Source organism: Plectropomus leopardus, chromosome 12 (assembly GCF_026936395.1).
Source record: "Plectropomus leopardus strain MGB_pleo_1.0 chromosome 12, ASM2693639v1, whole genome shotgun sequence".
Lineage (NCBI taxonomy): Eukaryota > Metazoa > Chordata > Actinopteri > Perciformes > Serranidae > Plectropomus > Plectropomus leopardus.
Window position 1 is genome coordinate 18,404,623 of NC_142187.1, and position 14,642 is coordinate 18,419,264.

The 14,642-nt window shown below is 42.4% G+C and overlaps 1 protein-coding gene across 1 annotated transcript in view; it reads right to left on the minus strand.

Moving 5' to 3' along the window:
• LOC121951614 (potassium/sodium hyperpolarization-activated cyclic nucleotide-gated channel 2) overlaps positions 1-12,220 on the minus strand; it is a 48,747-nt gene extending 36,527 nt beyond the window's left edge. The window contains exons 1-3 of the mRNA XM_042498001.2: positions 10,989-12,220; positions 6,377-6,800; positions 1,221-1,382 (exon numbers count right to left, since the gene is read on the minus strand). Of these exons, the coding sequence (XP_042353935.1) occupies positions 1,221-1,382; positions 6,377-6,800; positions 10,989-12,178 (1,776 nt within the window). The 5' untranslated portion in view covers positions 12,179-12,220. The remainder of the gene's footprint in view (positions 1-1,220; positions 1,383-6,376; positions 6,801-10,988) is intronic.
• Positions 12,221-14,642: the final 2,422 nt, after the last annotated feature.

The following is a 14,642-nucleotide window of genomic DNA, read 5'->3' on the forward strand; positions in this document are numbered from 1 at the left end:
AGACAGGACCTATAAACAACCAGCTTTTATCTTTCTGAGAGAGACATGGCAACAAAGAGCCCAGCTGCCAGGCCATATCCCCCCATCCCTCTGTTTTCCCCTTTTATCTTTCCTGTCATCACCCCACCACGCTGAAGAGGAGGCACAGAAGGATCTGGAGGTGTGCTTCAATCTCTCTGGTCTCTTTTTCACAGCTTCTTCATTGGTATCCTACGGTTGTTTTGTCTGGCACACTGGCTGAATGCTGCTACAGAGGGCAGTGATATGAGTAATTTTCTTTGTCGGAAAAAATGCTGACTTTTCCTCTTGAATCAGTAATAGCATAATTGCAACAAACATTACTTAGGATAATAATGGCTCCCTGAATGGTGCAGTGCACTGTTTTCAAAGTGGACCATACTGAGCCAAATTGCAGTACATGTAACTATCGCTACTAACCCAGAGGACCCTTCATTTTTTGCCACGCCAGCAGCATAGAAATGTCGGCCCACCACTTTGGTTCATATTGAAATATCTGAAAGGGATACTTTGACTATTTTCAACCTGCCCTTATCATAACAATCTATGTAGTATGTGTATATGAACTAGGTTAAACTTCACTGGCTCTTGGGATGTTGCTCGGACTACAGATGGCACTTCCTCATTTTTGTATACCCGCCACCACCACAGACTAAAGCGTAAACGCCAGCATAGACGCATCAGGCTCTTAGAGGGTTGTCCCATTTCATAGGGAAAGATTTCAACCACTACCATTTGTAACTCTGTTTTGAGCAGAAACATGAGTCGGGGTAACAATAAGAAATGGGATTACTCAATCTTTAACAAATTTCCATCCATGTTGAATGACCCATGTTCCACCAATAGCACAAGAGACTAATATAGCAACATATTTAATTTTGTGGCAACAAAGATAAATTGACAGGATGATAAACCCATTTCTGGCCTTGGAATTAAAATAAAGGTGTTTTACATGCAAAAGTTAAAATGCAGAATCAAGTCATTCCTCTTTCCTTACAAGAGCACCAAGCTTCCTATTTTAGTAAAAACAAGGCAGAGTTTATCATCATTCAGCCAATATTTTGTGACGGCAGTCAGAAACTTCAATCAATATTCTGTGACCACCGTTAGCTCTTTCCCAATCAACTCAGAATAAAAGATGCAAATCTAGTTCAGCAGTGATGTGTGCATCTTATGTGCAGACATGATTCCTTGTCACATACCTCCATCTTGTTGAGGGACACCCAGCAATCTGAGGGGAAGTCCTGCAGCATGGGAACCAGGAACTGTAGGCAGCCGTCCCAATGACACAGCAGCAGCATCATACCTATCAGGTTAAAGATCCGCATCACCGCACTGGCCAGGTCGTAGGTCATATGGAAGATCTGGAGCAAGAAGAAACAACAGGGAGGGGAGTTTAAACTGGGCTGAGACATGTGGAGATAGAGAACATGTTGGATGTTTACTCAGTAGCTCTCATAGTATTGTCAAACACTTAAAGATGCTGTAGGTGACTTTTATCAGTAGTAATCATTTTTTACATGTTGTAAGTCACTTAAAAACTGAGACTTTCCCCAATGTTCTCTGTTGGCTATAACAGTCAGTCTGATGCTCCTCTACAGTGCAAACTGTGGGCAACATTAGCTCATGTCATCTAAGAAATGGAGTCCACTAATGTCAACAATGTCGTAAAAAAAGGAGGACAATTTTTTATGCACAGTTGTAGCGAGGGATCTATGTTACTTTATTGTGGCTTAGAAGAGGGACATATAAATTTAAATATATTTTGTATTTATTTTACAGCCAATTTTGTGAGAAAACATACATTCCAAACCTGCATTTTCTTTAAAAATTGCCAAAATTACACCATTTATCATAGCCTACAACTGTAAAAACATAAATTATCATTTGATTTTTTACATTTTCCAAAGATCCTTGGACACATCATATGCCATGAATGCATCCTTCAGAAGAAAAACTGACCAAATGAGCTTAAAATAGTGATATTTAATCTAAATCCCTTTATCCAACATGTCTCCATTAAAATTTTGTCAAATATTTACCATTTGCAAAAACTAACCAGCATGCATGACAAGAGCCAAGAGTTAAATCCAAAGCTTTTTTCAACTCTAGGATTTCATTTTTAACTTTTGACTTTCGAACATCAAAGGGTACGTTTTAAAGCAAACAGCTCATTTATAGTTAAAGGAGGTTCGTGCATTTTCCTCATGTCATTCAGGGCGGCTCAAGGAGAAATATTTGTAGCTTCAGGGAGGGTCAGAATGAAAAAATAAGTCACAACCAAGCCATTCCCCTCCCCCAATAAATAAAAAATAGTCCCCAAGGATACAAAGCACTTTCTATTATAAGAGCAATGCAGTTGTGGCTAAAGAGCTAACCGTAATCTAAGCTAAGGTTAGTCAGCTAGCCATGACTTACTTATTCTGTTTGGTTGCTTGTAATTTTGCAAGCTAGTTAGTATCATGGTGGTCCAAATGAAATAAAGAAACTTTGAAGATCCAAATATGATTGACATTTATTTTTCAGCGCTCTGTCAACATGATGGCAGTCAATCACCTTCAGCCTTGTGTTTGTCACTGTTTTGGCTGATGCCCAGGCGCCCGCTTGAGGCCACGGAGTGCAAGCACTTTTAAGACCTTCAATTTACGTCTAAGTTGCAGGACTGACTTCTCACTCTGCTCCACAGTCTCCTTTGGATTATACCAAGTTTGATTAATGAATAAGAGGGGGGGCAGGTTCCCATCAGTCCCACATCAAACACAGCAGGAGCAGGCAAGAGATTTGTCACACAGGGACACATGATATCAGTCATGGGCTCAAACATGCACACAGTGTTCAGTCACACATACAACACACTCACGCAAGCCTGCAGGCGCACAGAGACACTAACAAGACAGACAGGCATGCCAACACATACACAAATTCAAACCCACAGAGTGATGGACAGGGACCATCATGATCCTTAACAACTGGTAGTCCATGTCGTCTCACACATCAATCATTTTGAGTCACTGGACAGTCACTTAGGCCAATCATCTATCACCTGACTGACCTGGTGAAGCCAACCTTTGTTGATGCTTAATAGCTGCATTTAATATCACAACAATCCTTATAAGGTCTAAATCTGTAGAAAAAACTTTTTATAGTAAGACGTGTAGCGAGGTCCAATAAATGGGTCATTTCTTACTCAGTGCAGCTGAGGGAGAAGTGATGCTCCGTGATGGGAGTGATGAGGAATGAGACTGGACATGAATCACATGTGCTGATCTTTCTAAATGCCGCTTTAACCTTTATGGGGTTTTCACTGTCAGTTTTTATCAATCAGCAACTGACAAAATAGAGTAATTTGTCATATCGTTTTCACTGAGGATGGATGAGGGAAAACTGTACTGTACATTGCCGTGTTGTGCTGGCTAATGCGGATGTTCAGCACCATAGACAGCTCCAAGATAGTTACAAGAAATAAGGGCCCTGACACACCAAGCCAACGAGTGGCTGGTGGTCAATGTCAGGCAGCTAAAGAGCATCAGTTGCCCTAGTTTTACGGTGTGTCCTGCCCTGTTAGTACTAGTTGGCCCTTGTTTGCCTTTTTTTAGCCGATTCAGCAGGAGCTGGCGAAGCCTGTCTGTGAATGAAATCACTCTGATTGGCAGTTCAACTCAATGCACAAGAAGGGAAACAGCAGTGAGGAAAGCAAGCAAATGGCTAAAGTCAAGAGGGTGTGACATTGAAAGAAACTTGTTATATATAGAGTGCCCACCCAGGGATGATGTTTTTGTGATGCACTGGTTCCCTTGACAGAAAGCTTATGAGACTTTTTCCATTGGATTTTGGATTGCAGGAAATAAGCTCTGTAGTACACAAACATTTATGATACTAATATTTTTTGTTCAGCAAGATAATCTCCACAAATGAACACCACTTTCACGATTTTTGAAGCCTAAACGAAATCGCCCAAAGTCAAATGTTATTGCTATGCTAAAGCGATACACACTACAGACGCATCGCTATCACTATGAGGTTGTTAAGCCGTGTTCGGCGTGGTTCACTATGGTGACATTCTGTAGTCTCATTTAGCCACGTTAGCAACTTTTTTAAAACATACTTTCTTAAAACACACAACTGCTTCAAAGTTTGTGAGTGGGATATTTACACACACACATATATAAATATATATACATATTCATATTTAAGTATTTTATGTCAGAGAACAAAACATGGAAGTCTCTCAAGCATGAGCCTTATTTCAAGCATCAAACCAAAAACCCCTTCCAAAAACCCACTGACTTTGAGACGAGGGAACTGAAGGTGCTGAAATGCTAATTCATTTCAAGAGTTTAGGACTCATTACTGAGATTCTCTATCAGGTACGTTTTTTTTTTCTATTGAGATTTTTAGAAAAAATGGTTTGTAATTATTTGTGTTCTTGTTCATTAGCGCATGGTGAATATGCTTTGTACTTTCAACATCAGGTTGTGTTTTCAGTGTGCTAACTGGCTAACTAGTGTCTTGAATCCATCCTTCCAGTCTTTTGGTTTCCCTTTTTGAATGACGAATACAGACTGTTGCCACCGGCTGTTATGGAGAATTATTTCATCTCACACAAGCGCAAAACGTACGTGCTAGTTGGCTGTTGGCTTTAGGCTTTGTGGTGTTTTCAAGTGCAACGTGATTTGTGGTGACAACAGTCGGCTTTTTTACACCACTAGTTCTCTGATGTCAGTTTGGGGTGTCTGGGCCTTATCCGATGGTCAGTTGGTCAATGTCGTGCTGTCGGTGAGTGTCTGTCGCCCTAGTTTTGGCAGTGTGTCCCGCATCTTTGGCACTACGTGGCCCTTGTTGGCTGGTTCAGCATGTTAAATCGGTGTTGAGCCCATCGATGTGTGAAATCACTGTGATTGGCTGTTAAGCTCAGTGTTTGAAAAGAAAACCGGAAGTGGGGAAGTAAGCAAACGCCTAAAGTCAAAAGGGCATGAGATCAATACAAACTTGTCATAAGTTAAGATTATGTTTTTAGCCATTGGGAACTTTAGAAGAAACTGATTGTGATTATTTGCATTATTGTTCCAGTTTCCCTTTCTGAGTGGCGAGTACAGAGAGAATGCAGTTATTTCCTCTCATGAAGGTGCAAAATGAACATGCTTGTTGGCTGTTGGCTGAGGTCTTTGTGCTGTGTCATTTGTAACATTTTGGTTGAAACACAGATGATGTGAAGTGAAGCGCCAGTTGGCCTTTGTCACCACTAGTTCTTTGATATTGGTTCGGTGTGTTTAGGGTTGGGATTCTTGGATTTTATCAAAATAAACTATGACTGATAAAGTCAAGCTGATTGGGCTTTTGAAACTGGGCATTTTCCTTGCATCAGTATCTCACTCTCCACCACTCTCATTCTCCATGCATGCCAAGTATCACTTCCCATCATGCACTAGTGTGTGTGTGTGTGCGTATCACATCATATCTTCAGAAATCCAATTATCCAAAGGTCAAGTTAGCAGCCGAGCCCCACTGCGCTGCTCTCACCACTGCAAAATGCCAACACCAGGCTGCCAATACTGGCATAAACGAGAAGTCGAGTGATCTTGTGACATCGCTGGACCTCCTGTCTCCTATGCTGCTCCCCTTCCATTTGAAGAATGAGTCCGATTGAGAGGCTGGAGCAGCGTGCCGACAAAGTGCATCCCTCACAGAGCAAATAAAAGCTGAGAGGCCAGGAAGGGCAGGACGGGGTCGATGAGTTCAGTCTACCAAAAGCAGGGGACTCTACCTAGCAACAGCTCCCACCCTCAAAGTCGGGTCTGTGGGGGAAACGCCAGCTTCTCTAACCTCTGCGATCCCTTTAAATGAACAATTAATGACATATATAATCACAGTCAACAGCCCTCTAGTGCTGCATATTATCCTCACCCTCTACCCCACCTGCTCTTCCTCTGGCATCTTAATTGATTAACTGTGTTTACCCTGGTAATAGGCTGCTTATTAGACTGCCTGACGCCGCCTGTGGGACTACCAGGTCAGACAGGCAGACAGAGGGGTAGGGGGGCTTGTGTGACAATAACAGTAATTAGAATGCAAAGTTTGTTAAAGCTCAAACATCTTGTTGACATTATACATTTCTCACCAGGTGGCAGGTGAGAACATTAATATGAAGCCTCCAGGCAGAGGAGAGCAGGCCGCTCGGAGCAGACAGAGAGGCAGATTGTAGGTTTGGTCACGAGCCAACATCAGCATATTGGAGGCAAATCAGTGACCTTTTATCACAGAGTCTAGATTGGGTGTTTCTTCCTCTGTGGCTCAGAGTTGTGTGATTAGAGTTGATGTAGTATTTGCAGAGGGGCAGTCATGAAACGTATGCTCTTACCTCTTCCCATTGGTGAATGTAGCGTATTAATCTGGAGAGCCTCAGCAGCCTCAGGAGACTTAGGATCTTGGTGAAGCGGACGATCCTCAGGGCCCGGGCCGTCTTGTAAACCTCCGAGTCGATCCCTTTCTCCACTATGAGGAATATGTAATCCACTGGGATGGAGGAGATAAAGTCAACAATGAACCATGTTTTTAAGTACTTCTTCTTAATGGTTTTAGGGTCCAAAATGATGTCCGAGTTGTCCTCAATGATGATTCCAGTGCGAAAGTTAAGCACCAGATCCATGAGGAAGAAGGTGTCGGAGACCACGTTGAAGATGATCCAGGGCGTCGTGGTCTCGTCCTTGAAGAAGGTGATGCCCACGGGGATGATGATCAGGTTGCCCACCATAAACAGCAGCATTGTGAAATCCCAGTAGAACCTAGCAGGCATATGTGCGTGTGTGTGTGTGTGTGTGTGTGTGTGTGTGTGTGTGTGTGTTTAGTTGTGGTGTGCACATGAAAGTGTGTTAAGTGTGTTAAGTGTGTTAAGTGTGGAGTACGGGAGGGGGGAAGAAGGGGGAGGGAAAAAAGACAAAAATAGAGTCAGATAAGAAAAGGGAGTTGCTGTGGAAAGCCAATAGGCACAAGAGACTTCTTAAGTCAAGATGGGAAAGTGTAAACCAAGTGCAGGAGCTGCACTTTGCCTGCCTGAACATGCTGAAAGTAATTAGATGCTGAACTTAATTTTTCCAAGATACTATAATAAAGAGACATGAACAATTTCCCCACACTGCAAAATCTGACAAGTTGATCTTACTTAAAATAGTCTTGTGAACCAATTGCCTTGAAAAACAAATAGTAATTTTAATTTGTTTACTTTATATCTAATTGTTAGATTTACTCAAAATTTAGCTGTATTTACTTAATTTTAGTTGTTGTTGTTAAGTTGTTGTAACTTAAAAATGACAAGTGAAACTACCTTGTTCTTTCTAAGTGTTAGCAACTTCAGTAAACCAAGTTAGTCTGACTTAACTTGATCAGGACAAAGAGGATTTGCCAGTGATGAAGTTAGGAAATCTGGGAGTTCTGTTTTGATAACATGTTTAAAAAAAATACAAATATGATTGAATAGTTCGCGGCCAGCAAAAAACAGATTCATAGCAAAGTAAACTTGATTAACTGAAGTTACTTACAATTAGAAAGACAAAGATTAAATTAAACTTGTCATTTTTAGGTTGCAACATCTTCACACAATTAAGTAAATATAACTTTATTTTAAGAAAACTTAACAATTAGATATAAAGAAAATAGGAATTAAGAATTATACTTAGTAAACAGTTACATTTACTTACATTCTTCAAAGCAATCAGTTTTCCAGATTTTTTTGAGTAAAATCAGCTGGCCAGAATGTACTTTTCATGCATTCTGTATTCTTATAATGTAAGAAAATTAGTCATATGACTGTCTCTGCTCATAGAGTAACAACAATTTTTTTTTTAAACATAATGATGATGTTTTTTACGAATATGGTAGGTTTTCTAGTCTGTGACTGACTAAAATACAGTGGTGGAATATAACTAAAGCTTAAGTAAAAATCAGAGTATTTCCTTTTTATGCAACTTTATACTTCTACTCTACTACATCACATAGGTAAATATTGTACCTTTTACATATGTCTGAAAGCTTTGGCTCATTTTAAACCTATAACACCTGAGCCAATGGGCTTGATTTATTTTATTTTTTTAAATGGGAAGACGGCAATGAACAATGAAAGAAGAAATGACCCAAAATTAGCAAGAAATCAGTAAAAAAGGACAAATAAATTACCTGAAAATTATTTTAAAAAGAAAACTAAATATGTCAATTAAGTATGTATAATTATTCTGTAACATAATTTTATAAATTATTATTATTACAGAACCATGAATATATAGTGTTTCCCCAAGCTTTTTCCCCTAGACAATTTTCCCTGACTTTTTTTTAAAAAATCCTGTTCTAAATCTACTTATTTCTTGCACTTCTTGGAACATTTCTTACTAAGTTGCTAATTGCCTTTTATTCCATGTTTTTTAAAAAATTGCACCAATTTGCTCAGGGTTTAAATGTTAAAATACTTGTGGAGGGCAACTGAAAGCAGCACAGGGAAAGTGATGTCACTCCAGGTTTCAAAGGGTTAAGATTTCAATCTTTCATCCCCTGAAAACCACGTATCTCCAGATGTGCTGACACATTGATGAAGTATTCCATTATGTGTTGAGAAAATTCTCCTACATTTTAAACTAAATAAAGTATTTAAAAACCCTCTTGGATCTGCTGGAAAATGAATTGTCACAAAGCTGAAAACGGCTGTTTTCCTGACACTATGAAAGTTAACTGGTGGTTCTTACAAAACAGATGCTTCAAGCATGGTGATCTTATAGAATATAATGCATTGCTGTAAATGAAGCTACCCAACAGTAGATAAAGCAGTTAAAATGAGCAAGCACAACCTTGAACATCTCCAGCAGTAAAATGCAACACACATTAATGCAGCAGTAAAACACTGACAGAGAACATTTTACTGCACAGTCAATATTTTTGCGATTGACACTGTAAGTACATTTTGCCTTTAACACTCTTGAATAAAGTTTTGAATGCAGGACTTTAACCTTTAGTGGAGTATTTTTACAGCGTGGTGTTGGTATGCTCATCAGTAAAGGATCTTAATACTTGCAAAGTAAATGTGCTCTTCAAGTCACAATTTAAAGGTGATGAGAGAAAAGATGGAAGCAACCTTCGACTTCCTGTCTTAACCTTTCTGTTTTATTGACATTGACTTGAAAAAAAAGAATAAGTATGGGGAAATATGATTGGAAAATATTTACCAAATGCTTCTTTTTTTCTATTCCTCCTGATCGTATCAAAACCCAATATGTAAAAAAGTATTAAAGCAATAATTCTTCCCTTTGCAACTAAGCTGGCATTTAATAAAGTTGACAAAATGTGGAGCCGAAGACAAATTCCGACATAATTGGACAATAAAGATGTCAATTTATATTTAGCATGCCCACTGAAGCCAGGGTCTCTGAGACCCCAAACAGAAGTCATTTACTGTAGCAGACTAAACTAGGTCCGTATTCTCATCAAATTAGGAAAAGCCCTTAAGTATTAAACTGATAAAAAAAAATATGTTAGGTGTGTTTCTCAAGCTGTTAAAGAAGGCCCTAATGTCTCCAGGACCCCAAACAGAACTGCATTTGGAGCTCTTATTGACCTTGCAGCACATATGGACACCAAGAATGTCTTGCTTTTTAGTGGCAGTGGTGATGTGGCAGTGTGGTGAGTGGGACAGACAGAGTAAGGGTAGTGAGGTTTGAGCCCGTCACAGGAGGCTCTGCAGGACAGGTGCAGCGCTGAGTCATTACACTGCGACTTACGCAACAAGCTCAGACTCCTCCACTTCACGGCAACAACAATAACCGCCCCGATGGTAATGTTTGAGGCAACTTTGCTGCTTTAACTATGCATTAATTAGCATAAGAATCAACGGAGGGGGCAGGCGCAGCTTCACACCGTGTGGGGGTATTTGCATGGTAAAGAGAGGTGTCCTGTCGTCAAATTACATCTCTGCTGTTGAAGACATCTCTCAAGTTTAGGCTTTAGTGGTCCAGTGTCTCGGCGTTATGTGATACATGTGGGCCAAACATGACTGGCTGTGAATGGGGGGGCTGAAGGAGGCGCTCAAACGTGTTAGACGGGAGCTGTCCACTCCGTGTGGTGCTGAAACCAAACAGCCCAGCCGAGAGGAAAGCCTGCTGATTTTCTGACCCAAATGCAATTCGGGGACTAATACATGTCGGGGGGGAAAGGCTAATTCATCAAGCCAGAGTCACGAGGAGCCTTCTTGGCTCTCTAAATATTTTGTCTGACAAAATAGCTGCTGGATGTCCAGCTGGGTTATCGGTGTTTGAGCCGAGATAAACAGAGCGCATCCGTCATTAAAATGCAGGATCCGGGGAGTCGTACAGGCGGATATGTCTCCAGTGAGCATGCTTGAGGTTTTCGCACACTTGGCTCAAGGTGACATTCCATTACTGAGTGCATCGCATGCACACATACACACACGCATAGCCTACATCCTGCCAGCACGGCTCTTGTCGCAGAGCTTAGCCTACACTACAGCGAATATTAACCAGTTTTGAGAAATAACGTTATCTTAAATGAGCCTGAATTAGCGTCATAACGCTGTCCTCTTTGTTAAATGTGAGCGTGCTGCAACGAAAAGTGGAGATGTGTTAGCAGGCCGGGATTGTTGAGCATCCCAGACATGCTACTGTACATGCAGACTGGAATAGGATTTGTTTACAACCTTGAGAGGACACTCTTTGCTCGTGTCCATTTGCCTGACAACAGGTTGTTTGGGGGATTAATGGCAGCTCGTTGCAATGCATCGATTCAAATCTCTACAGATTCAATCATGTTGGATGAAATGACAATTCAGCAGCCCGTAGTCTTGCACAATAAGCACGCATGTGTTCCCATGGAGTCGCAGTGGTTACTCACTATAAAGTAAGTTGTAGATGGCAATGAGGACCCATACGGCCCCTCATGACTTTCAACGTGCAACCAATGGCAGCCCCAGCTCTTACCTGAAATCGCTGTAAGGGTGGATAATCCAATTTCCAGCTGATTTTACCCTCTCCTGCTCTCTCTCCACTGCTTTTTGACTACCATACATGCGTAAAGAGAATTTGTTAACTCCAGGCTGCAGCATACTACTAAACTGCCGCTGCATGAAGCTGGCTTGGCTGCCCCGAGGCTCCGCATCCTCGGCGGGCACAATTGGCGGTCCATCCTCCGGCTTCTGGAAAGTGACAGAGTTCCTGGGCTGCTGGGTCTGAGTCTGAGTCGGGCCGTGCAGCGAGGACGAGGCTTTCCGGCTCGGTGCGTTGGAGAAGGACACCTTGGAGTCCTTTTTCTCGGGGACACCACTGGACACGGGGGTAGCGCCTGGGTTTGCGCTCTCTCCTCCTTGCCCCCCGGTCAGGGACCCGCCTGGTGTGATCGAGCCGTCCATGCTGGCGGTGGTCGAGTTACAGGCACCTCGCTTGGCGCTCCCTCCGTCCTCGGCCCTCCCCGACCCTCCTGTCTGCTTCTCCTGCTTGGAGATGATTGAGCGCAGGCTCCCGGTACCCGAGTCCCTCCTGCATTCTCCGTTTTTGTTGCATTTCATGCTGGAAATTGGAGCGACGCTTTTGCAACCATCACCCGCTGTCGCGTTTAAAACCTCTACCGCGACCGCTGATTCCGACGCCTCCGCCCCAGATGCTCTGCTGGTCTCGCCGCGCTGGGCAGCATCGCCCGGACAGGGTGTCTGGGTCTCGGTAGCTCTGGAGGAAGCAGTGGGCCGTGGAGCGGCTGGAGCGTCTTCTGTGAGCGTGTGGCAGGGATCCTTGTTAGAGTTTCTCCTGGAACCCGAGGACGCGGCTCCCCCTCCTGGCGTAAAGTTCTTCATCCTGATACTGCCGCCTCCTCCTCCACCTCCGCCGCTGCCGCTCCCCCCGGCTCGGCGCAACCGCGGATGCTGAAACTTAGACTCCTCTTCTCCGTCCTCCGTCTCGTCCATCACGACGTTGCAGGCCGCACCGGGCTGCTTACCGCTCGGTGTGCCGGGAGAACCAGAGTCCAGGCAGTTCTGGCTGCTGTTGCTTCTCGTGCATTTGGACGCGGCAGCCTTTTGTGCGCCGATGTGGCTGCGTCCGCTGCCGCCCACCGCCTTCTTTTTCATGGTGGCAGCAGACGCCGGTGAAACCTCATTCCTGTCCATGACATTGAGCATATCAAATTTTGCCTCCAATTATCTTTGGAGAAAACCAATCAGAGTCAGAGGGGAGATGGAGAGGAGAAGAAGAGAGAGGGAGAGAGAAAGGAGTGAGGGACAGAGGGAGGGGTGGACGTGACTTCTTTGCAAACTACTGCGCTTTTACTTTCGCTAGTCATTGTGTCAAATATGCTCAAGCATCACACTAATTGAGCCCTTTGACTGCGTGTCAAATATCATTAAATTAAATCATCTTATGCTGCTGCTAATTCAACTCAAGCTGCTTTCAGATGAGGCCTCTCAGTCATGACCTAAAGCTTCAATTGCCTCAAGTAGCTCTTTCCGGAGAATCACACGGAAATAGATGCTTAGCATGTTGTCAATCACGGTATATACTAACCTCAAAAGTTTAATTACCACGTGTTAATGGAAACTCAAATGATGTCATATGTTTTAGAAGGTGCTTTCAATGACAACCTCCCTGAACTGACGCTGCCCCTACTTGGTGTTTAGCGCACCCTAGCGGCCACACAAAGGTGGCACACAAGGTGGAAGCCAAGTGTTTAATGTGATATGACTCTGACACAACAAAAATGTTACATTTTGTGGTCAGAAACAGAAACTGTTTAAAAAATTTAGGTCAATTTCTAAACAAAAAGGTACACTCACTACACCTTTAGGGCTGCACATGTAGCTACACATGAAGCCCTAATGGTGCCTGATCCTCTGGGTGCTTGTGGCTGGGTTCATGCACCCCGAGGGAACATGCTGTACCCTCTACTTCTCACATGGTGCATTTTTGACTTTTTGAGTTATGCCCACTAGAGTCTGGTCTTGTTAGCATAGAGGCACAGATGACATGAATCCAAAATGGTGTTGGTGCATTGAAAGTACACAAGCAACAATCATTTGCACTATTTTGTTAATGTGCATTCTTGGTTTCTTATTTTCTAAAAGTGTGAGCAGGCTACACCAAAGAAGCATGAGCAATAATCAATTAGCTATTCACATCAGCTCAGTCAGCTGCTGCATAATCCATGCAGGTACAGGGGTCAACAAGTGCAGCAGAGGTATTCATGTGGTGCACATGCTGACAAAAGGATGCTGCTGCAGTCAGATGCAGGTTCAGCATCACTCTTTTGGTGTTCTGGTTTAAACTGCATGTTATGAGCATAAAAGCAGCTGGTTCCACATGTTGTAATAACATTAGCATCTCTGTGTAAAAGAAAATAACATATGAGATAGCCTAAATAAATGTTTGTGCCAACCGCAGCTGCAGAGCTGCAGAGCATCACCTCAACACAGTCAGGATATGGGGCATGATAATCGAGTGCTTTGTCACTTCTCAAGCGACAAAGTAGTTAGCCTATTTTCTTTGTTCTAGTTTTGGTTGAGTCTAATTTTGGTCACATGCTAAAAGAATATAACAGCAATATAATCGGTGCCAGTCAGTAGTAATTTACACAGTAGCCCTGCTGCATACCAACTTTTCAAATAAAAATAGTATTGAATTTTCTACCTACATGTTTCTTACCTTTTGACATCAGTGCTGGGAAGTCATAAGCGTCATCACTCCCTCCCCCGCCCCTCTCCTCTGTCTCTGTCTCCCTCTCTCTCTCTGCCATCCTCACTCCACCTCATTAGACAAAACGCTGCATCTGCACCATGGTTGACTTTAATTTCCTGGTGGGATGATGTGGCGGCGTGACGCTCTCAAACTGTTTAACTGATGGAGACCAAGAAGACGTAGTGATTCACTTAAATGGCCATCAAAATTTTACAAATAACACAACCTGTAAACAAGTAGGCAATGGTGGCATGAATGACCCAGAAACATGTTAAAGAAAACAGAGGTTTTATCCACTGATCAACATGATGAGCATTAACCCATACGGGGAAGATAAAGTGATGACCTCACTGATTTGGAGCAAAAGACACACAAATATTTTGAACAAGTAAAAACAAATAAGAGGAACATTTCTTTTTACACAGTTTTACAACCAATTAAGTCAGCACTGAGCCTCTGTTCTGTCAAGGTCATGTAAATAAGCTATTAAAACCTACCTAACAGGTTTTTCTATTTGCAGAGGGTGGCAGCACCTCCTCTGTTTGCTTTGGTAACTTCGGGGCCATCAGGAATATTCATTTAATTTCTTATTTGTATTTCTGAATATAAAAACCTTCGGTCTGGTGACTCAGCCACCACCTGCTTGTTAATTTTTGCAAAAATATTCATGAGCTCGCTGTGAATGTCTGACAAACACGATTGGCATGGTGCCTTGTTTTGGGAGGTACTTGAAGACTTTTGAGTCACTTTATTCACATTGATTTGGAGTTTGTCATTATTTTAGCTACAAAGGTCTAACGTGCAGTGCCTTTAAATAGTATTTACATTCTGTGGAAGTTTTCATGTTTTTTTCCCCAATGACTTCAAAATTTTCTTGTACCGAACGCGGCTTTGTGTTTTTCAGAGTTACTTGGC